General features: G+C 48.3%; 1 protein-coding gene across 2 annotated transcripts in view; it reads left to right on the plus strand.

Annotated features, from left to right (window-relative positions):
- Positions 1–21,066, plus strand: part of Pknox1 (PBX/knotted 1 homeobox 1) — a 31,958-nt gene that overhangs the window by 2,900 nt on the left and 7,992 nt on the right. Inside the window, exons 2-7 of one of the 2 annotated variants that reach the window (XM_013027367.1) lie at positions 327–454; positions 9,883–10,054; positions 11,206–11,376; positions 12,099–12,198; positions 13,815–13,912; positions 18,736–18,864. In XM_013027367.1, coding sequence (XP_012882821.1) covers positions 327–454; positions 9,883–10,054; positions 11,206–11,376; positions 12,099–12,198; positions 13,815–13,912; positions 18,736–18,864 — 798 coding nt within the window. The remainder of the gene's footprint in view (positions 1–326; positions 455–9,882; positions 10,055–11,205; positions 11,377–12,098; positions 12,199–13,814; positions 13,913–18,735; positions 18,865–21,066) is intronic. The other variant, XM_013027368.1, reaches the window with a different exon arrangement.

A 21,066-nucleotide genomic window follows, 5' to 3' on the forward strand; every position in this document is an offset into this window, starting at 1 on the left:
CTTCTAGCTCCATCCATTTCCCTGCAAATGCCATTATTTTGTCGTTTCTAATGGCTGCATAATATTCCATTGTGTATAGATACCACAATTTTTGTATCCATTCATCTGTGGTGGGGCATCTGGGTTGTTTCCATATCCTAGCTATTGTGAACAGTTCCAGCCCTACTTTTAAATTCATAATTGTTTTAACTTTTTAATGTTTTATTTCCCATCATGTAACTGGCTGTCTGTTTACCAGTCTTCTGATTGCATTTCTGTTTGAGAATAGAATATGCAGTAGAGTTTATTTTGTATTTAGTAACACAAAGTCTCCTCCTCTTTTGCAGATGCAAGTGGTAACAGAGTTAAAAACAGAGCAAGATCCCATTTGCTCTGAACCAGATGCGGAAGGCGTGAGCCCTCCTCCCGTGGAGTCTCAAACCCCAATGGATGCTGACAAGCAGGCCATTTATAGGTAGTGTCTGGGTATGGAGCACGTGGGTTTCCAAGGGACCAGTGAGGACAAACACTGGCCAACGGCAGTGCCAGAACCAGGCAGAGTGGAGAGGGGCCAGTGTGAGGCAGTAACTGCTCTGATGGATATTTTTCCAGATTAAGATGTATTTCTAGTAATTAAAGAAAAAAATACTGTAATATAAATGGATGTTTTAAGCCGTCCGCTGGTAGCCCACACTTATCATCCTAGCTACCAGGAGGCTGAGATCTGAGGATCGTGATTCAAAGCCAGCTCAGGGAGGAATGTCCATGAGACTCTTATCTCCAATTAACCACCAGAAAACCAGAAGTGGCGCTGTGGCTCAAGTGGTAGAGCACTCATCTTGAGCTGAAGAGCTTAGGGACAGCGCCCAGGCCCAGAGTTCAAGCCCCATGACCACCACCTACAACAAAAAGTACGTTTTGTACAATTTTGCAAAAAAAATCTTTAAGACAGGCATGATGGCATATACCTATAATCCCAACACTTGGGGTGGAGGCCTAGAAGAGGATCTTGAGTCAAGGCAATTTCTGGATTGACTTAGGCTACAGAGAAATATTTTAAGAATAAAGAAAAAAGATTATCTTGAGACCCACATATTTTTGTTTTGCGGTGCTGTGGTAGAATGTGGGTCTGAGTGTCCAGGCAAGTTCTCTCACTGAGCTTCACGCCCAAGCCTAGATGATTTCATGGAAGAATTCTACCAATATATTAAGAGAAAAGAAGAGCACTGCTACATCATGTCTTTCATAAAATAGAAGAGGAGAGAAGTCTTCTCAGCTCACTGTAAACTAAGCCAAAGACAGTACACAAACAGCATCCCTCTTGAACTTACTAATCATCAATAACGTACAAAGAAATCAAATCCATCAGCCTATAAAAAGAGTAACACACAGTGACCAAATAGAGTTTTTCCTGTAATGAAAGACTGGTTCAGTATTAAAAAGTTAACTAATGAGGTCCCCAGGGTGTCTTACCCACTGATAGAGGAATGTACTGGAAAAAAATTCAACATTCAATTATAGTTAAAAACAAAACTGTAAGTGAGGCTGGGAATGTGGTTTAGTGGAAGAGTACTTACCTAGCATGCATGAAGCCTTGGGTTCCATTCCTCAGTACCACATAAACAGAAAAGGTGGCACTGTGGCACAAGTGGTAGAGTGCTAGCCTTGAGCAAAAGAAACTCAGGGACAGTGACAGACCCTGAGTTTGAGCCCCAGAACTGGCAAAAAAGAAAACCAAAACCTGTAAGCAAGCCAGGCACTGATGGCTCAGACCTGTAATCCTAGCTATTCATGAGACTGAGATTTGAAGATCTTGGTTTGAAACCAGCCTGGGCAGCAAAGTCCATGAGACTCGTATCTCCAGTTAAGCACCAGAAAGGACAGAAGTGAAGATATGGCTTAAGTGTTAGAACACTAGCCTTGAGCAGAAAAACTCAGAGACAGCATCCATGCCCTGCATTCAAGCCCCTGAACTGGCACCAAAAATAAACTAAGCAAAAGGTGACATGGTTGGGGTGGGGGCAGGGGACAACAGGGACATTTTTACCTGAAGAAGGGCTTTTGTAAGAAGCCCTACAGCTTACCTCTTGATAGTAAAAGACTGAATGTTTTCCCCAAGGCAAGAGTAAAGCAGACGCCCTTCTCATGGCTCCTTTTCAGTTCTGAAATGGAAGCGCCCCACCATGTAGTATGGTGAGGGAATCTAACATCTTCATGCTAAAAGAATAAAAATGCTCATGCAAACAAGTACCTGAGTAATGTTGAGCCCTTTCCATTCCTCAGAAGACTTCATGTGGTGGAGCTACCTGTCTCCTGGAACTGAACCCAGTCCCGATCTGGGGCTTAATAGACGCATTCTGTGCAAATAGACAAGCTGATTATAAATTTTATATGGAAGACGAAACTGGCATAGCTAAAATAAGTTTTAAAAAGATTCAAGTTGGAGGAGTCACTCTAAACAATTTTAATAACTTTAAAGTATTAAGACATTTTGGTATTGGTGAAGGACAGATACTTGGATAAGTGACACAAAGAGAATCAAGAAACAAATGTGCATAAATAAAAAATAGGACTCCTTTTGTATGTATGTGACAAAGTCTGGCTATGTCGCCTAGACTGAACTCAAACTCACGATCTTCCTGCCTCTGCCACCCCAGCACTAGGACTATACTTGTATGCCACCATGCCCAGCTTTCATTTGAGCTTAGATTGAGATGTGAAAATAATTCAGGTTACTTTTCCAAAACTGGTAATGGAACAGTTTACACATCTGTATGCAAAATAAATCCTCAGAGTAGTTTTACATCTTATACAAAGCTTTGGTTAAGGTGTATTATAGATCTAATGCAAATTTTAAAACTGTTAAAAACTTTGGAAAGTACAAAAGAGTCTTTGGACTATGTTGGACAAAAAGCCCTTTCTTCAGGCTCTCCTTAAGATCTTTCGCTCATGTGAATGTTCTACCACTTTGAGCCACGGCGCCACTTCTGGTTTTCTGGTGGTTAATTGGAGATGAGAGTCTCAAGGACTTTTCTGCCCAGGGCTGACTTTGAACCGCAATCCTCAAATCTCAGTCTTCTGAAGGAGTTGGGATTACAGGCATGAGCCACCAGTGTCTAGCAAAAAATTCTTTCTTAGGACACTAAAAGCATGATTTATAAAATAAAAATGCGATAATTTGGACCTAATCAAAATTTAGAACTTAAGCTTTGCCAAGAGATGCTCTTAAGAAAATGAAAAAGATTCTGGGCGCTGTTGGCTCACACCTGTAATCCTAACTACTTAGGAGGCTGAGATCTGAGGATTGCAGTTTGAAGCCAGCCCAGGCAGGAAAGTCCATGAGACTCATATCTATAGTTAACCACCAGAAAAACCAGAAGTGGTTCTGTGGCTCAAAGTGGTAGAACGTAAGACTTGAGTGGAAAAAAAAAAAAAAGCTCAGAGACAGTGCCCAGGCCCTGAGTTCAAGCCTCATGACTAAGAAAGAAAGACAAGACACACTATATGCTGGGGAGGGGTACTTGCAACACATGGTTGGCCATCGAATTATATTTAGAATATATCAGATAAAGAACTTTGAAAACACAACAGAAAGAAAGCAAGCAATTCAGGGGAAAAGCTGGCAAAGGCTCGAACACAGCTGGCAGTGTCACGTCACAGGCCACAGGCCACTGCGCGCCTGTCAGAATACTGAAGTAAACTATGGCACCGGCACCAATGCTGGACTTGCTGTGCTACTGGAGGAGGGCGCTGCCTGTGGGTTTCTCACTGGTATGATCTGTCCATGTCCTGAACTCCAGGGTGAACCTGAGCGAGCACACACATTCACTCAGAATTATGTCTGCGAGTGCTTTATTTCATGGCAAAATATCTAGCAAAATGTATTACCTTACTTATTTCTAGGAATACAGCTCAGTGGTTAAGTTCACTCACACTGTTTCACACAGCACCACTATTCACCTCCAAGCCTGTGATCCTCCTGAACTGAACCTCGGTACCCATTCCACACTGACGCCCACTCCCTTCCTCCAGCTCCTTGCAGCTACCATTTCCTGCCTTTCTCTACTAAATGTCCAAGTGTATACAAGACGGGCCATACTGACCAGCTGTTCAAAGTGTCTCATCTTTCAGTGGCTGACTTATTCTAGCTGGCATAATGTCATAGTTTTTTTTTGTGTGTGGTGGTTATTTTCAGTGTTTATCTATGTTATAAAATACATGAAGCCAGGAGCTGGTGGCTCACACTTGTAATCCTAGCTACTAAGGAGGCTGAAATCTCAAGGATTGCACTTCAATGAAGCCAGCCTGGGCAGGGAAGTCCATGAGACTTTTATCTCCAGTTTCCACCAGAAAACCAGAAGTGATGCTGTGGCTCAAATGATAGAGCATTACTCTTGAGCAAAAAATCTCAAGGATAGCACTCAGGCTCTGAGTGTGAGTTCAAGCCCCAGGACAGACAGACAGATACACACAAACACACACATGTGTTTTACTTTAAAAAAAATTTTCATCCTGGTGGGTTTAAACTCAGGGTCTTGAGTTTATAGGCAGTGATTCCATCACTTGAGCCATGCCTATAGCCCCTTCTTCTTCTTCCTCCTCCTCCTCCTTTTTTGTTGATTGTGGAGCTTGAACTCTAGGCCTGGGCATTGTCCCTGAGCTTTGCTTTTTTTTTTGGTCGGTCGTGGGGTTTGAACTCGGGGCTTAGGCACTGTCCCTGCACTCTTCAGCTCATGGTGAACGCTCTACCACTTGAGCCACAACTCCACTTCCAGTTTTCTAGTGGTTTATTGGAGATAAGGGTCTCACAGACTTTCCTGCCCGGGCTGGCTTTGAACCGTGATCTTCAGATCTCAGCCTCCTGAGCAGCTAGGATTACAGGCGTGAGCCACTGGGGCCCAGCTATCCCTGAGCTTTTCAACTCAAGGCTAGCACTCTACCACTTGAGCCACAGCACCACTTCAGCCTTTTCTGCTTATGTGATACTGAAGAATTGAACCCAGGGCCTCATGCATGTGAGGCAAGCACTCTTCCGCTGAGCCACCTTCCCAGCCCCTCTTCTTTTTTAACACTGAATATTATACTGTATGCATCTACCACATTTTGTTTATCCAACTATAGAGGAATGTTTGGGTTGCTTTTATGTTTTGACCTTGGTTAGTGCTGCTGCAGACATGGGAATTCAAATACCTGGCTCAGTGCACATCTGCATTTGTAGGAGCTATGTTCCCAGTTGTCATGAATTAGGCACAACCGGAGTATTTCCCAGCCGACAGATAGGTGAGCAGTGGTATATCCATGCAGTGGAATATCACTGCATATTTATTTTTTTGTTTTATTTATTATTTTTGGTCATGGGGCCTGAACTCTGGGCCTGGGCACCGTCCCTCAGCTGGCGGTGCTCTACCACTTGAGCCACAGCGCCACTTCTAGCTTTTTCTGCTTATGTGGTGCTGGGGAATTGAACCCAGGGCCTCATGCATGCAAGGCAAGCACTCTACCACTGAGCCACCTTCCCAGCCTGACTGCACATGTAAAAGGGAAGAATCTGGCCCTGTGCAGGAACTCGGGTGAGTTCCAGCTGCACCCAGCGATGTGATTTCACTTGAACCATGTCATGAATGGCACTGCTGTGGCGATGCTGACCTGGTCAGCAGTAGTCAGTACTGGGGGTCTGGATGTGGCACAACCACACCAGAGCAAAAGGAGGGTTTGGGAGTCCTGGTGCTGCTTTGAATCCTTTGTGCAGCAGCATTTACATAGCCACACATGTGTAAATGCAGATCTGCACACCAGGGACAGTCCAGTTTACAAGTAACAATTTAAAATACAGTGGTTGGAGTTCTTTAAACATTGGACTCAAATCTCTTTAATCCAGTTAAAAATATTTCATTGGTGGCTCATGCCTGTAACTCTAGCTACCTGGGAGGCTGAGAGTGGGAGGATCTCGATTCAAGGCCAGCTTGGGCAGGAAAATTTTTGTGGCCCCTTCTGAATTCATAGCTGGACACTGTGACCTGTGCCTGTCACCTGAAGGTACCTGGTAGACGGGGCCAGAGGGTGCCGTACCAGGCCAGGCAGGGCAGAAAAGTCCAAAAGATGCATCTCGCCAGAAGGCCAGATGAAGAGCAGTCTGCCTGTCTTTCCAGAAACTACAGGAAGCCCAAAATATGCAGGTAGCAGTCCAGGCAAATGCCAGCCAGGAAGCAAGGTCCTATCTCAAAAACACGGCCAAGCCCGGTGCTCGTGGCTCACTCTCCACACACAGCAGAGCTGTGTGTGTCACTACGTAAGTGCTATGTGTCATAGTTCTTCCTAGACCCGCTTATAAACTTACTACAATCAAAGCCCAGCAGGAACCTCCCCACCAAAAGATGCTGCAGTTGATCTCATACAGGAAAATGTGGGAAAATCATTAATTAAAACAAGAAGAGCTGGGTGCCTGTCATCCTAGCTGCTCAGGAGGCTGAGATCTGAGGGTTGCCAGCCCAGGCAAGAAAGTCTGTGGGACTCTTACATCCAATAAACTACTCAGAAAAAGTCAGAAGTGGCACTGTGGCTCAAGGGGTAGAGCACTAACCTTGAGCAAAAAGCTCAGAGCAGCACCCAGGCCCAGACAAGCCCCAGGCCCAGCAAAAAAATGAAAACAACTCCAAACCCTTCAGAAGAGAAACACTTGAATAAAGTCACACCAAGAAATATAAAAATGGTATTTACCTGCCCTGCAGGAAGAGGTGGGACTAGAAGGGGACTGGAAGCTATACAGTAGCCTGTTTGTCACAGTCGAGCCTTCAGTTGGCGTGATTCCAGGCAAGAGTGCATGGAGCGGTCACTATAGTATAGAAGAAGTCACTGAACTGTGGGTGAAGGAAGGCACAGCATTTCAGGTTATTAGGCAGAAGACTCATAAACATTGGAGGAGTGGTGACATGGGAAGACCACCTGAGAGAGTCTTTTCTTGCAAAATCCCACTTGAAGATCCAAGATTAAAAATGTACAACGAATTGGAAGAAAACAAAATACAGGTTGCCATCACTTGAAGATGCCTTCAGGAGGCTGAGATCTGAGGATCTCGGTTCAAAGCCAGTCTGGGCAGAAAAGCCTGCAAGACTCTTATCTCCAAATGCAAACTCAAAACAGTAAGAAGACTTGAGTATCAAAACAGACCCTTTACATGGAAAAATAATTTAAAAGGCAAGTAACATAGCTGGGCGCCGGTGGCTCATGCCTGTAATCCTAGCTACTCAGGAGGCTGAGATCTGAGGATCACAGTTCAAAGCCAGCCCAGGCAGGAAAGTCTTAGAGACTCTTATCTCCAATGAACCATTAGAAAACCAGAAGTGGTGCTGTGGCTCAAGTGGTAGAGCTCTCACCTTGAGCTGAAGAGTGCAGGGACAGCGCCCAAGCTCAGAGTTTAAGCCCCCACGACCGACCAAAAAAAAAAAAAAAAAAGCAAGTAACAAGCTGGAAGCATATGTGTGTAATGCACACACAAAGTATTGGTACCCCAAAGCTTTAAAGGACCAGTAAGGAACTGACAAACAGCCTAAAGTGAAAGTTAACCAGTGAAGAGTCAGAACAGAGGCATGGCTCAAGTGGTAGAGCACAAGACCCTGAGTTCAAGACCCGATACTAGCGTGAGTTAACTACTAGCTAGGTGCTGGTAGCTCACGCCTGTAATCCTAACTACTCTGAGGATCACAGTTCAAAGCCAATCTGGGCAGGAAAGTCCATGAGACTCTTAACACTGACCATTAGAAAACTGAAGTAGCTCAAAGTAGTAGAGTGCTAGCCTTGAGCAAAAGAGCTCAGACCCCAAGTTCAAGCTCTATGACCAACAACAAAAGAGTTTACTATAAATGGAGTCCTGCAACAGTGGGCTTTTTGTCACTGAGCATGCTGTCTTCAAGGTTTACAAGCAGGTTTATTATCTCTGTTTAGACTGTGGCCCTAGTCGTATTTGCAGTGTTTCTCCGATGCTGTTGCAGCCATCTCTCCTAGAAGATGATGGCCGTTGCATACTGCAGCGCCCTCCATTGTAAATGTGACCAACTGCAGAGGGCTTGGGGAGGGTGCCGGGGAACGGCGGGGCTGTTGGATGGCACACTGGCACACTGCAGGCCACCGTGCTGCCGTCAGTGGCAGGCTCTGAAGCGGCACTGGCCGCTGAACTGGTGCAGTCTGTACAAAAGGAAATTAAAATGAGTTTTTAAAGCAAGGTCTAGCAGAGCATTCTACTGGGCGGGGATCCATGACCAACTGTCTAAGCTGTCTGCTCATGCAATCAGTCCAGTTTGTGAGAAGGGTTTTGGAGAATGAACTGTGGGAGGGTACAGTGTCCTCTAGAGCAGGCTGGGGTACATACCACAGCACTCACCCTGGTCCCTTTTGGGGCTCTCTGGAGGTTTCCATTTGATCCATGAGTAGTTGTTTGTTTGTTTTTTTGGGTCCGGTCGTGGGGCCTGAACTCTGGGCCTGGGCGCTATCCCTCAGCTCTTCAGCTCAAGGCTAGCGCTTTACCACTTGAGCCACAGCACCACTTCTGGCTTTTTTGTTTTTGCTTATGTGGTGCTAAGGAATCGAACCCAGGGCCTCAAGCATGCAAGGCAAGCGCTCTACCACTGAGCCACCTTCCCAGCCCGATCCATGAGTTTTCTAAGAGATATGTACTGCACAGTTAAAAAAATACCAGAAAGTTTGATTGGTAGTGTATCCTTGTAACCCTAGCACTGGGGAGGTTGAGGCAGAAAGATCCCCAGTTCTAGGCCAGTCTGGGGTATATAGCTGCATACTGTCTCAAAAATCACATCCCTGCGCCCAGCCAGGCACTGGTGACTCATGCCTATAATCCTAGCTACACAGGAGGCTGAATCTGAGGACCACAGTTCAAAGCCAGCCCGGGCAGGAAAGTCCTCATGATAACCACCATAAAAACAGAAGTGGTACCGAAAAAAATCTTTCCCACCCCCAGCCAGGCACTGGTGGCTCCCACCTGTAATCCTAGCTACTCAGGAAGCCTAGATCTGAGGGTCAAAGATCAAAGCCAGTTTGGGCAGGAAAGTCTGTGAGATTATTCAATTAACTGCCAAAAACATCTGGAAGTAGAGTTGTAGCTCAAGTGGTAGAACACTAGCCATGAGCAAAAAAGGCCAGGGACAGTGCCTAGGCCAGGACTAGCACAAAAATAGAGACAGAGAAAGTTGAGTTGTATTCAACCCAGAAACTACTGCTGTGCATGCCTAAGAGAAATGACGATGTATAGCCTACACACACTTGTACAGGAATGATGGCATTAACATTGTTCATAATAGCCCAAAGCCAGGCATTCACCAACTGATAGAGAAGGAAAGGACCAGTGTGGGTTACAACACTAATAAGTCTCAAAAACGTGCTGAGTCTCAGAAACCAAACTCCAGTGATTACGTGTAATTGTTTTCAATGACATGAGTAGAATAAACGGAGAAATAGGAAGTAGGTTTGTGATGGAATTGGCCTTGGGGAATAGCAGCTGCTAGTGGCTACAGCATTTCTTTTGGGAGTGATCACAGTCTAATATTGACTGATAATGGTTGCATGCCTTTAAAATGCGCTTTGCTTCATTGACTTGTGCACTTTAAATGAAGAATTGAGAGTTCAGCAAAGCCGCTACATAAAGTCATACAAACAAGCCAGGGGTAAAGATTCATTCTTATAATTTTAGCACTCAGAAGGCTGAGACACGAGGATCGTGAGTTTGGAGGCCTTCCAAACTCTCTCAAAAACATAAAAAACAGTCTCTCTCAAAAACATAAATCGTGCACGTGTGTATGTACGCAAGTGTGTACACACACACATACACATACACACACACATGCCAAAGCATTCTCAGGAAAAAGCACACTTTTTTTTTTCTTATCTCTCCAGGCATCCACTATTCCCACTACTAGCTTTGTTGTTTGAAAAATGTGAACAGTCCACACAAGGCTCAGAGGGTACAACTTCTGCCAGTTTTGATGTGGACATTGAGAACTTCGTCAGGAAACAGGAAAAAGAAGGGAAACCTTTCTTCTGTGAAGATCCGGAAACTGACAACTTAGTAAGTAAAGTCAGTGTTTTATTTTTCAAAACTTTAAAAATCCTTTCACAAAATGTTAAGCTTCTAGTGAAGAAGTTCACTAGAGAATTGTATCATTATAAAACAAGTTCGTTTCAATGTATCAAAAACCCATGGTTCTATCTTCTGGTTTCTGTGCTTTTCTTTGGACAAGTGAGTGAAAGAATCTTCCTCTCTTGAGCCAGGTGTGGTGGCTCAAACCTATAATCCTAGCTACTCAGGAGGCTTGAGATCTGAGGATCACAGTTCAAAGCCAGCCGGGACAGGAAAGACTATGAGACTCCTATCTCAGAAAACCAGAAGTAGTGCTGTGGCTCAAGTGGTAGAGCGCTAGCCTTGAGCTGAAGAGCTGAGGGACAGCACCCAGGCCCAGAGTTCAAGCCCCACTACCAACAACAAATAAAAAGAATCCTTGCCTCCATGCCAGCTTGTGCAGGTTCCACAGCAGACCTGTGTGCCCACCTTTTGTTCTTGGTAGATCCCTAATCTTGGCATAAGACTTGGTGTCCTCCAAGACTTCTCCAACCTGATGCAGTACTTCTGTGTAAGCTTACAGGCAGAGGGCCAGTGACTCCCAGGAGAGGGGTGCTGATGACAGCAGAGTTGATGTTATTAGTAGTCATCGGTTGCTGAGGGGTAGTTTACCTCAAAATTTAGTGACTTCATACCAAATTATTAAACTTTAGAAAAGTTGTAAGAGAAAATCTTTGTGTGAGCAGAATTCTTAGAATTTGCACTAGAAATACAATCTAGAAGAGTTGGGCTTTTGAAATTAGGAAGCACTTATGGGATTGTGTGGCTGTAGGGATGGAGTAGCGCAAAGGAAAGAGACCTGCTTAGCCACAGTGAGTTGGGGCTGGGCTGTGGCCCCATGTCTGTAGGGACAGAGTTAGTTGTAGCATGGCTGCTCTGAGGGTGGCTTTGGGCTCCCTATTGTATGTAGACCAGATGCCTCTCATGGCCCAGAGTCGATTCAGCAGCTCTGAGACATTGTCCATGTGTGGTTTCAGATGTGGTTCCACCTCCATTGTTAGCATCCAAGGTATCTCCACCCACTAACCAAGACCCAGCACTTGTGACAGTGATGATTGCTGTCCTCTGGTCTCAGCTAAATGTCCACTAACTCTTTCTAGATGGTGAAAGCAATCCAGGTCCTGCGCATTCATCTTCTTGAGCTGGAAAAGGTGAATGAACTCTGCAAAGATTTCTGCAGTCGCTACATTGCCTGTCTGAAGACAAAGATGAACAGCGAGACCCTGCTGAGCGGGGAGCCTGGGAGCCCCTACTCTCCTGTGCAGTCCCAGGTACTGTCCCCAGGGCCCGGCCTGCTTCCTGTGGGGTTACTCCTGAGACCAGCAGCACCTTTACAGGTGCTGGGCTCACTGGATGACTGCCCCGCTACAGTGATCTCATTCTTTGAACTTGGTCTGGTTCGGAGTGACTAGGGCCAGAGAAAATGTCTTTCTGAGCTTGGGGGGTGGGATGGAGGTGTAGAGGGAAGGGGTGGGTCTTCCGTATACATTATAGGCCCCACCCACCCTGGCCTTGTCTATGGGGAGTGGAATAGAATACCATTTGCTTCTTTATCTTGGTAAGTACTGAAACACACCAACGTTTAAGTGCTGATCACTGCATTTAGCAGTCATTTTGCATCTCTTTTTCATAAGGGACCCTATTTTCTGAAAACGTAGAGAGTCTGCACTGCATCTCAGGCCTTCCCTCTGTTGTGATAGCATTATGCCCTTCCTTTGAGTTTTGGATGGGATTTTTCCCCCCCTGGGTCTTTGAGAGCTTCCAGCAGGGGAGCCCAGCTACCCGTCTACCCTTGACAGAAGGCGATCCTTCTCTCTCAGGGATGGTTCTCCTCTTAGACCAAGTACGTAGCTTCGAGAGGGAGGCACATGGAGCATGTGCGGGAGGAAGGGGACACCCCTAGCCAGCAGCTCAGCGGGACCAACCCTGGTGATGATGGTGTGATGAGTCGCAGCCAGCTCACCCTCACATCCATGTGTGCTCTAATGTTTAGCAGGTCCAAAGTGCCATCACGGGCACCCTCAGCCCCCAGGGAATTGTGGTACCAGCCTCCGCCCTGCAGCAGGGAAATGTAACCATGGCAACGGTGGCAGGTATGACCATCATATGTCCATTTTTTCTGTAAGACTTGGCAGAAAAGAAGATCTATTATATTCAAATGAGTGTATAAATATGAATTTTAATGTTGTTACATTTGTTTGTACTTTCACAGTATTTTGTTCAATTCCAGCTCCTGATATAATTGTACTGGAATCTAGTTCTTTGAATATTTCTTATTATGAACAAATATAATATTTAAATTGTATTTTTCCTACCTAAAGTATTTTGTACAAAAAGTCTTAACATAAGGTGCTGAAAATGCATAGCAAAAAATATTTGTGCTTTTCAAATAAGAGTTTTGAATTATAATTTTGCAGCAACTGAAAAAGCTAAGCTGTATCATGAATTGTTAGTTTAGCAAAAATTATAGGCCTAATTTTGTGTTATTTTTTAATTTTAATTTTAATTTTTTTTTTTTTTGTCAGTTGTGGGGCTTGAACTCTGGGCTTGGGCGCTGTCCCTCAGCTCTTCAGCTCAAGGCGATCACTCTACTGCTTGAGCCACAGTGCCACTTCTGGTTTTCTAGTGGTTTTTTGGAGATAAGAGTCTCACAGACTTTCCTGCCCGGGTGGCTTTGAACTGTGATCCTCAGATCTCAGCCTCCTGAATAGCTAGGATTACACGTGTGAGCCACCGGCACCAAGCTATTTTTATTTTATTTTATTAAAAAAAAGTTTTGTCGCTGTGGGGCCTGAACTCTGGGCCTGGGCACTGTCCCTCAGCTGTTCAGCTCATGGCTAGAGCTCTACCACTTGAGCCACAGTGCTACTTCCGGCTGTTTCTGCTTATGTGGTGCTGAGGAATCGAACCCAGGGTCTCATGCATGCAAGGCAAGCATTCTACCACTGAGCCACCTTCCCAGCCCTAGGCCTAATTTTAGTATTACTTGGCTAGCCAAAACCATTTCAAGAAGGGGACTGATTGCAGCATTCCTTGGCATATGTAGACTGTTACAAATGAAACAAAAGCCTCTGAAGGGAGTGGACCAAGGCATGCTGGGAATGGAGCAGGCTCTGCTGGCCATGGTAAAAATGTAACTGAAACCTCATATAACAGCAGAATGGGAAACCTCCCAGGAAAAAGAACACTAGTGACCAGCCCAGTGCTAGTGGCTCATGCTGCTCAACAGCCTGAGATCTGAGGATCTCAGTTCAAAGCCAGCCTGGGCAGGAAAGTCCATGAGACTCTTACCTCCAATTAACTACCAGAAAACCTGAAATGGCACTGTGCTTCAAAGTGATAGACCACTGCCTTGAGCAAATGAACTCAGGTTCGGCACCCAGGCCCTGAGCTCAAGCCCCACAACTGACAAAAACAAAACCAGTGGTCAAAATATAACTAGAATGAAAGTATTTCTTTATCTGGAGCTATTAGCCAGTCTTTAATATGTGGTAATTGAGAGAAAAGCGGAGGCAGAGGCAGGCAAAAGGAAGGGGCATGAAAGCCCCCTTTGGTTCCGTGGGTTAGTGAGGAGGAGAGTGAGCCTTTGGTCATTTGTCGCAGAAGGTCAGTTTACAGAGTATTGTTGAAATTCCCTCAAGTAGAACAAGAGCAGTTAAAGTAAGTTGTAAAGTAGCTTAGTTCTTAAAAGTCTCTTCTCCCTTTTGAGGTGGCACAGTGTACCAGCCTGTCACCGTGGTCACTCCGCAAGGCCAGGTGGTCACGCAGGCCTTGTCGCCAGGGACAATTAGGATCCAGAACTCCCAGGTGAGTGCCACCTTCTGAGAGGCTTGGGGTCGGGTGGCCATGTGTGTGGGCACTGAGGGACAGGCCAGGCGTGGGCTATCCCTCTGCTTGAAGACAGTGGTGTCTCCTGGACAATCTCCACTCTGGCTGAATCCGTTTGAATCGGTTTGTTTCTTTTCACTTCCTATCTTCCTTGCTGTTGAAAATTTGCAAATTTCAGGAAAGTCTTTTGTTGTTGTTATTGGTGGCATGGTGGTGCTGGTGGTGGTCATGGTCATGGGGCTTCAACACTAGGCCTGGGCTCTGTCCTCCAACTCCTCAGCTCAAGGCTAGTGCTCTACCACTTTGAGCCACAGCGCCACTTCCAGTTTTCTGGTGGTTCATTGGAGATAAGAGTCCAGCCCAGGCTGGCTTTGAACCTCAATCCTCAGATCTCAGTCTCCTCAGTAGCTAGAATGTTAGGCTGAGCCACGGTGCCCAGCTCAGGAAAGACTTTTGCAACCCCCAGAGGCAGCTTGTTAACCAGCTCGTGTTCATGTTCACCTGAGGTTTGAGGTTCTGTCTGCTGTAGAGCAGCAGCAAGTTTTACAGCAAGACAAGGCCCAGCCTGAACTCCCAGCAGTAGGCTGGGAGAGCCGTCCCGAGCACTGGAAGCTTTCCTGGCTCTCCGCAGTGTGCCTTTTCTGTGTCTGAGGCACTTGATTTAAAGCAAATGCCAATGAGAGACCAAAGGGGCTCCAGCCGGGGCTCTCAGCGCCCCTATTTCAAGTGTCTGGCCTCCATAGCAGGAGAGACAGCTGTGCGAGTCAACAGGGACGAGGCAGACAGATGTGTACACTGTGCCCTGTCCTTTCCCCATCCTTTGGGGTGGAATAGGGAAATTGGACCTGCGAGGCTGCAGGATCCCTTTAAATTCTGGAGCCATAAATGCTTGCTGTTTTTTGTTTGTTTGTTTGTTTTTACTTTGAGCTAGTTTTAAATGAGAAAGACAAGACGTGGGTTCTCGTTTGGCAGCGCTGGTTTGGGTTCTGTCAGGCCTGACTGGCGTGCAGCATGTTTCTGCGTCCTTCCTTCCGTGGATGGCTGCAGCTGCCCTGGACGCGCGCGCAGAGCTGAGCGCGTGTGTGCTCCGCTGCCCCCTGTGGCCTCCCAGGGAATCAGTCAGACCCCAGCAAGGCCGCCCCTTCGTCCCCTGAGAGAAGGCACCACCCCAGGCCCTTGCTGCAGGAAACAGTCATTGTCCCGGCACTGATGGACCCAGTGGGTTCGTGCTCCAAAAGCTGAGTGACCAGAACCACGAGCTCCTGTCTTTTACACCCCTTTTCCTTTATCTAGCCCGTGTTTACATAGTGTTTCATCGGGTCAAGGATGCAGGCCTGGCTGCCTGTGTGCTGCCTGCCCGCAGGGCTTAGCCCAGTCCGCGTCGTTGCTGTAGCCCAGCTCCTCTCTGGGCCTCCCGTCCCGCCAGCCGGCCCTCTTCCATTTAAAACTCTGGTGACCACATGGCCGTCTAGTTGCAGAATAATTTCCTAGTGTCAAATTAGAGGAAACATTTTCAAGTCAAATATCTTATCAGAATCTTACTTGTCTTGTTTAGGATGTTTTCTACTTAACTGAATTTTCTTAGAAACGAAGTTTGCTATTTAAATAGAAAAGCTATAAAATGGTACTCCAGTGGAGCACCTTCGTACCTGGACCTGTGTGGCCTGCGTGATAGATAACGCCAGCTCCCTCAGCTGGACGCCAGGGCAGGAGAGTCTGTGAGACTCACCTTCAGTTAGCCACCGAAAAGCCGGAGTTGTACCTCAAGTGGTACAGTGCTAGCCTTTAGTATAAATGCTCAGGGAAGCTCCCAGTTCCTGAGTTCAAGTCCCAAGACTGGCACAAAAACAACCTATCAGGATGGGTGGTAGTCATGGCCTTGTTCCAACACTGCTCTGTCGCACAGGGCTCCCTGCCTTGTGGCTCAGGCAGGCGGACATCCTGGGCTTGTAGAAGGTGATGGCGGTGCACCCGGCAGCCCCCAGGAGGGCGTGAGTCCCCGTTGTGTGGGACGCGTTGCCCTCCCCTGCAGAGCCAGGGCATCCTGGCCTGGCCTTCCTGAGGCCCTTCACCAAGAAGCCTTCATCCCGCGGCCCGCACAAGCCCACTTAGCAATGGCTGTGCAGAGTGCCGTTGTGTGGGACGCGTTGCCCTCCCCTGCAGGGCCAGGGCGTCCTGGCCTGGCCTTCCTGAGGCCCTTCACCAAGAAGCCTTTGTCCTATGGCCCGCATGAGCCCACTTAGCAATGGCTGTGCAGAGTGCCATGTGGGGAGTGCCTTGCCCGCCACTGTCTTGTGCTCCTGTGACTTGGTGCCGATTTTATTCCCCTCTTCTTTTTTTGTTGCTTGTAGGACTTGAACTCTGGGCCTGGGTGCTGTCCCTCAGCTCTTCAGCTCAAGGCTAGTGCTCTACCACTTGAGCCACAGCACCACTTCCAGTTTTCCGAGTGGTTTATTGGAGATAAGTCTCATGGTCTTCCTGCCCAGGCTGGCTTTGAACCGTGATCCTCAGATCTCGGCCTCCTGAGTAGCCAGGCTGACAGGCGTGAGCACCGGCGCCCGGCTTCCCCTCTTCTCACAGGGCCTTTGAATGATCCTCTCAGGTCCGCGTCTGTCGCAGCTCAGCTGTCATAGGACGCCACCACAGGCTGGCAGCAGGTGCTGGCCCAGCCCCGCACGTCCCCGCCAGATCGTCTAGCCCTTTTGTTCTGTTTTCCTCTGTCTCTTAACTCATCCTTTAAAATGCCTTCTTTTGCCTTTGTCATGGAAGCGGGTATCTCTCGTGCCTCCCCCTCCAGCCTCGCCCTCCTGATGCTTGGTTGGTGTGTGGTAGACAGTGGTAGCAGTGCCAGCACTGTTGCTGCCATGTGGCTGTCTCTGATTCCAGTGCTGTTCCGCCTTGAGGCGGTGGGTCGTTGTGTTCTGTATTTGCTGGTACTGACGGTTGCACTCCAGGCCTCCTGCTGGCCAGAAGCCCTGTCTTCAGCCCTCTTTGACTTTGTTGGTTTTAGGGCTTGTGTGTATGCCTTGGCAGTCTGTGTGGGGATCCTTGAATGTGTCACTCACAGTGAGAGACAGGTGCACACCACCACACCCAACCTTTTACTGCTGGAAATGGGTTCTTGAGAAGTTCTGCCTGGGTTGACCTTAAACTATAGGATTGCAGGTGTGAGCCTGATTGATTGATTGATTGATTGATTTTCCCTGTGTGTTTTTCACTGTGTTCCCGTGCTCTCTGGCGCCCAGCGGCCCCGTAGCAATTCTCCTGAGGCTGTGTTCCACTGCACGGTTGCTGCTGCCTTCCCTTCTGCTCAGCTGGCCCGTTCTGCCCTGGGTCAGTCCTGGGTGCAGGGCCCCGTCCATTCCCACTGCTGCTGCTGACGGGGTGCCTCGGGAAGCACTGGTGTGAGGACCTGGGCTCCCCCTGTCTGCCGACAGCCTGGCTCCAGGGCTCCAAGGCCCTGGGAGTCCATCTGAGACACACTTCTGCGAGCTCTCTGACATAGTGATGCTGTGGTGGGCCAGAGGTTCTAGGAGAGAAGCAGACCGCCCTCCCTCTGTTCTCACCCTGCCCCACGCACCTGTCACCTCTGCCTGTGCACAGTGTGTCCCTGCCAGTGGGCTTGCTGTGGGCCCCTGAGCTGGCACCAGCCCGAGTCCCCTCCCCCAGCCCAGCTCCGATGTGCCTCCTGGACAAGCCCCAGTTCCCTGAGCCGAGTCATCCCCACAGTGTGGCCTGTGCCTCTGGTGACTGGCTAAAAATGGGGGCGCCCACAACCCTGGCTCAGGCCAGTTTGCTAGAGCAGCTTCCAGAACTCGGAAGCGGTATGCCAGCTTACCATGCCAGGCATCTCAAAGTGGCACAGGTGAGGCTGGTGCACCTTGCCAGGTGAAGGGGCTTGGAGCTCCGCCCTCCAGGAAGCTTCTGGGGCCTGGGCCCTGTTCTTGGATTGGTTATGGGGGCGTCATGGTATAAGCATGACTGACAAACCTACTGGACACTAGTGATCACTGTAACTGTCAGCCCTTCCAAGCCTTCGGGCTGCAATCCTGCCTTGGTGTTTCCATCCTGGAGCCTCTGGGGGCGGCCAGGACAACTCACTGTGTACAGAAAGATATCACTGCCCAGAGCTGGGCTCACGCCTGTCATCCTAGCTACTCAGGAGGCTGAGATCTGAGGATTGCAGTTCAAAGCCAGCCTGGGCAGGAAAGGCTGTGAAACTCTCATCTCCAACAAACTAACAGAACACTGGAAGTGGCTCCATGGCTCAAGTGGTAGAGCGTTAGTGAGCTTCAGAGCTGAGGAACAGCATTCAGACCCAGAGTTCAAGCCCCGTGACTGACCAAAAAAAAAAAAAGATATCACTTATCCCCTGGAAGAGTCCAAGGACTTTAACAGATATGAGGCAGGAGGAAGTGGAGATGAAGAACAAAGAGACATTGCAATGTTAGATGTGCCTCAGAAGATGAGTACCCGGGCTGGGAAGTGGCTCAGTGGTAGAGTGCTTGCTCTGCATGCCCTGGGTTCGATTCCTCAACACCACATAAGCAGAAAAATCCAGAAGTGGCACTGGGGCTCAAGTGGTAGAGCGCTAGCCTTGAGCTGAAGAGCTGAGGGACAGCACCCAGGCCCAGAGTTCAGGCCCCACAACCAACAACAACAAAAAGATGAGTCCCCATAGGTCTGGCTTGTCCACTTTTACATAAAGCCAGCCGTCACTCCGTGGGGGGGCCTCCCCTCTAAAGCCACAGCTGTGTGCATGTGTCATCGCTTCCTCTAATGTTATCGGTCAAATGTTCAAGCTCCAGTTACAGCTGAACCAAGATCTCAGCATTCTACACCAAGATGACGGCTCGTCCAAGAACAAGAGGGGCGTCCTGCCAAAGCATGCCACCAACGTGATGCGGTCCTGGCTCTTCCAGCACATTGGGGTAAGGGGGCCAGGCTGCAGCTAGCGTGGCCCAAGGTGCCCTCTGCATGCGTGTCTTGTCCCTGTGTCCAGCAGCCCCAGGTCTATGGGTCTGGGGTTACACTGAGTGTGGGCTGAGCATGGGTCCCTAAAATGGCCTTGAAAAACTTAAGACATGGGGCTGGGAAGGTTGCTCAGTGGTAGAGCGCTTGCCTTGCATGCATGAGGCCCTGGGTTTGATTCCTCAGCACCATATAAGCAAAAAGAAAAAAGCCAGAAGTGGCGCTGTGGCTCAAGTGGTAGAGCGCTAGCCTTGAGCTGAAAAGCTGAGGGACAGCGCCCAGGCCCAGAGTTCAGGCCCCACAACCGGACCCAAAAAAAAAAAAAAAAAAAAACTTAAGACATAAGGATCTCCTAATGGAAAGAGAGTTAACTTAGCTCATGCTAATTGTGTGCATGTGTGGGAGAAAATCCTACCCTTCAAGTCTGATGGTGGCATGGGGTTACTTGAGAAGTGGGCAGAGAAAAGGATGCGTTCGTGCAAAACCTCGGGAAGGAAAGCGGTGTTTCATGCTGTGTTTGCAAGGATATCGTTAAGGTTAGGGAGCACAGTGTGTACCCAGGAGGGTCTGGGAGCATGGGCTGACTGCCCACATGGGGTCCCCGGGTGAGCAGGGACCCTGGCTCCCTCGTGCCCCAGACTTCCCCGGAAGCTTGGTGTGGTGGCAGTGGTGACATGTTGTAGGTAGCCACACGGGGAGCATCGAGAGTCCAGAGTGACCAGGCGTGTCCTGGAGGAAGATGCAGTGGGGCCCAGGAGTGGGGAGGTGGGGGTGCGCAACCAGGGTGCACAGGACTGAGTATCACAGCAGGGAAAAGGATTCGGTGGTGACAGGCAGGGAGAAGGGCCGCGTTGTGGTTATGCTGGCCTGGACGCCGGCTGCAGGGCTGTGGTCTCCCCTCATCCTCCTTTCTTTGCAATGACTCGGCCTCATGGTTTTCTGGACATATTAAGGCAGCTCTGGTTATTGTCTGCTTTTCTATGTATTTGTTTCCTGCCCAGTTGTTGTTGTTGTTTCGTGGGGTGGGCAGGGGCTTGCTGGGGATGGTGCTCAGGCCCACCTCGTGCTGGGCAAGTGGCTTACCACTGTGCTACATCCCAGCCTATGGTCTATGAGACGGGTCTGTCTGAGTAGCTGCCCTTCCAGCTTCTGCCTCCCAAGTGCTGGAATCACAGGCTTGCAGCACCACACCCTTGGTATTTTAGGAAGTTTTTGTTTTGTGTACGTGACAGTACTAAGACTTGAACTCAGAGCCTCACGCTCTCATTTGGCTTTTGTGTTCAAGACTGGTGCTCTACCACTTATGCTACACCTCCAGGTTTCTTGTTAGTGAATTGGAGATAAGGAGCTCTCAGATTTGTCTCCCTGGACTGACTTAAAACTGTGATCCTCAGATCTCAGCCTCCTGAGTAGCTAGGATTACAGGCGTGAGCCACTGGCACCTGGCACATTGAGACTTAAAGGGCAAAAATGTATATGCTTCTACAATGTGGAAATCAGAGCTACACACTCCTCAGTCCTATCAAATCACATATCCTATTGCTAAGTTTTCAGGAACAAACTTGACTGCCGAGTAGATCTGATGCCATTCCATCCTTCTGGTAATGTGCCACCACTCATTTTAAGCCACATCCAGGGCAATGGGCAGATGCTGCTTTGTTGGTCCCATGTACACCCGAGTACATGTCATCCTGGCACAGTCACCAGGGCTGGGAAAAGGACTTTCTGTGTGCTGGAGGGAGGAATGCCTGGCCACGGGCTATTTACAGTCCTTGGAATCATTCTGTATACCCGCAGGACAGGCACATATGCTTCTCCTCAGCTTCCAGTGGTGACCATTGTGTATGGCGAGTGATGATGTTCTGAGTATCCAAATGGCCCTCAGCAGAAATATGGTTCCCCACTCCTGCTAGATAGAAGTCATTTTCCTTGGGTGCAGTTAGTTGTCATAGATAAAAGGTAACCTGACACAGGTGGTGGCTTATATATCAAGTCCTCCAACGGTGCCGGCCACAGAGCACACCCCACAGCCTGCCGCCAAGACAGGACCGGAGCCACCCTCATCTGCACTGTGCTCTGGAAGCAGCTAAGCACGGAAAGTTCTTGAATGTGAGAAGTGCTTCATTAAAAAAGGATTTGTAGCCAGATCTAAAATACCACTG

Source organism: Dipodomys ordii, unplaced genomic scaffold, assembly GCF_000151885.1.
Source record: "Dipodomys ordii isolate 6190 unplaced genomic scaffold, Dord_2.0 Scaffold103, whole genome shotgun sequence".
In the NCBI taxonomy this organism is placed as follows: domain Eukaryota; kingdom Metazoa; phylum Chordata; class Mammalia; order Rodentia; family Heteromyidae; genus Dipodomys; species Dipodomys ordii.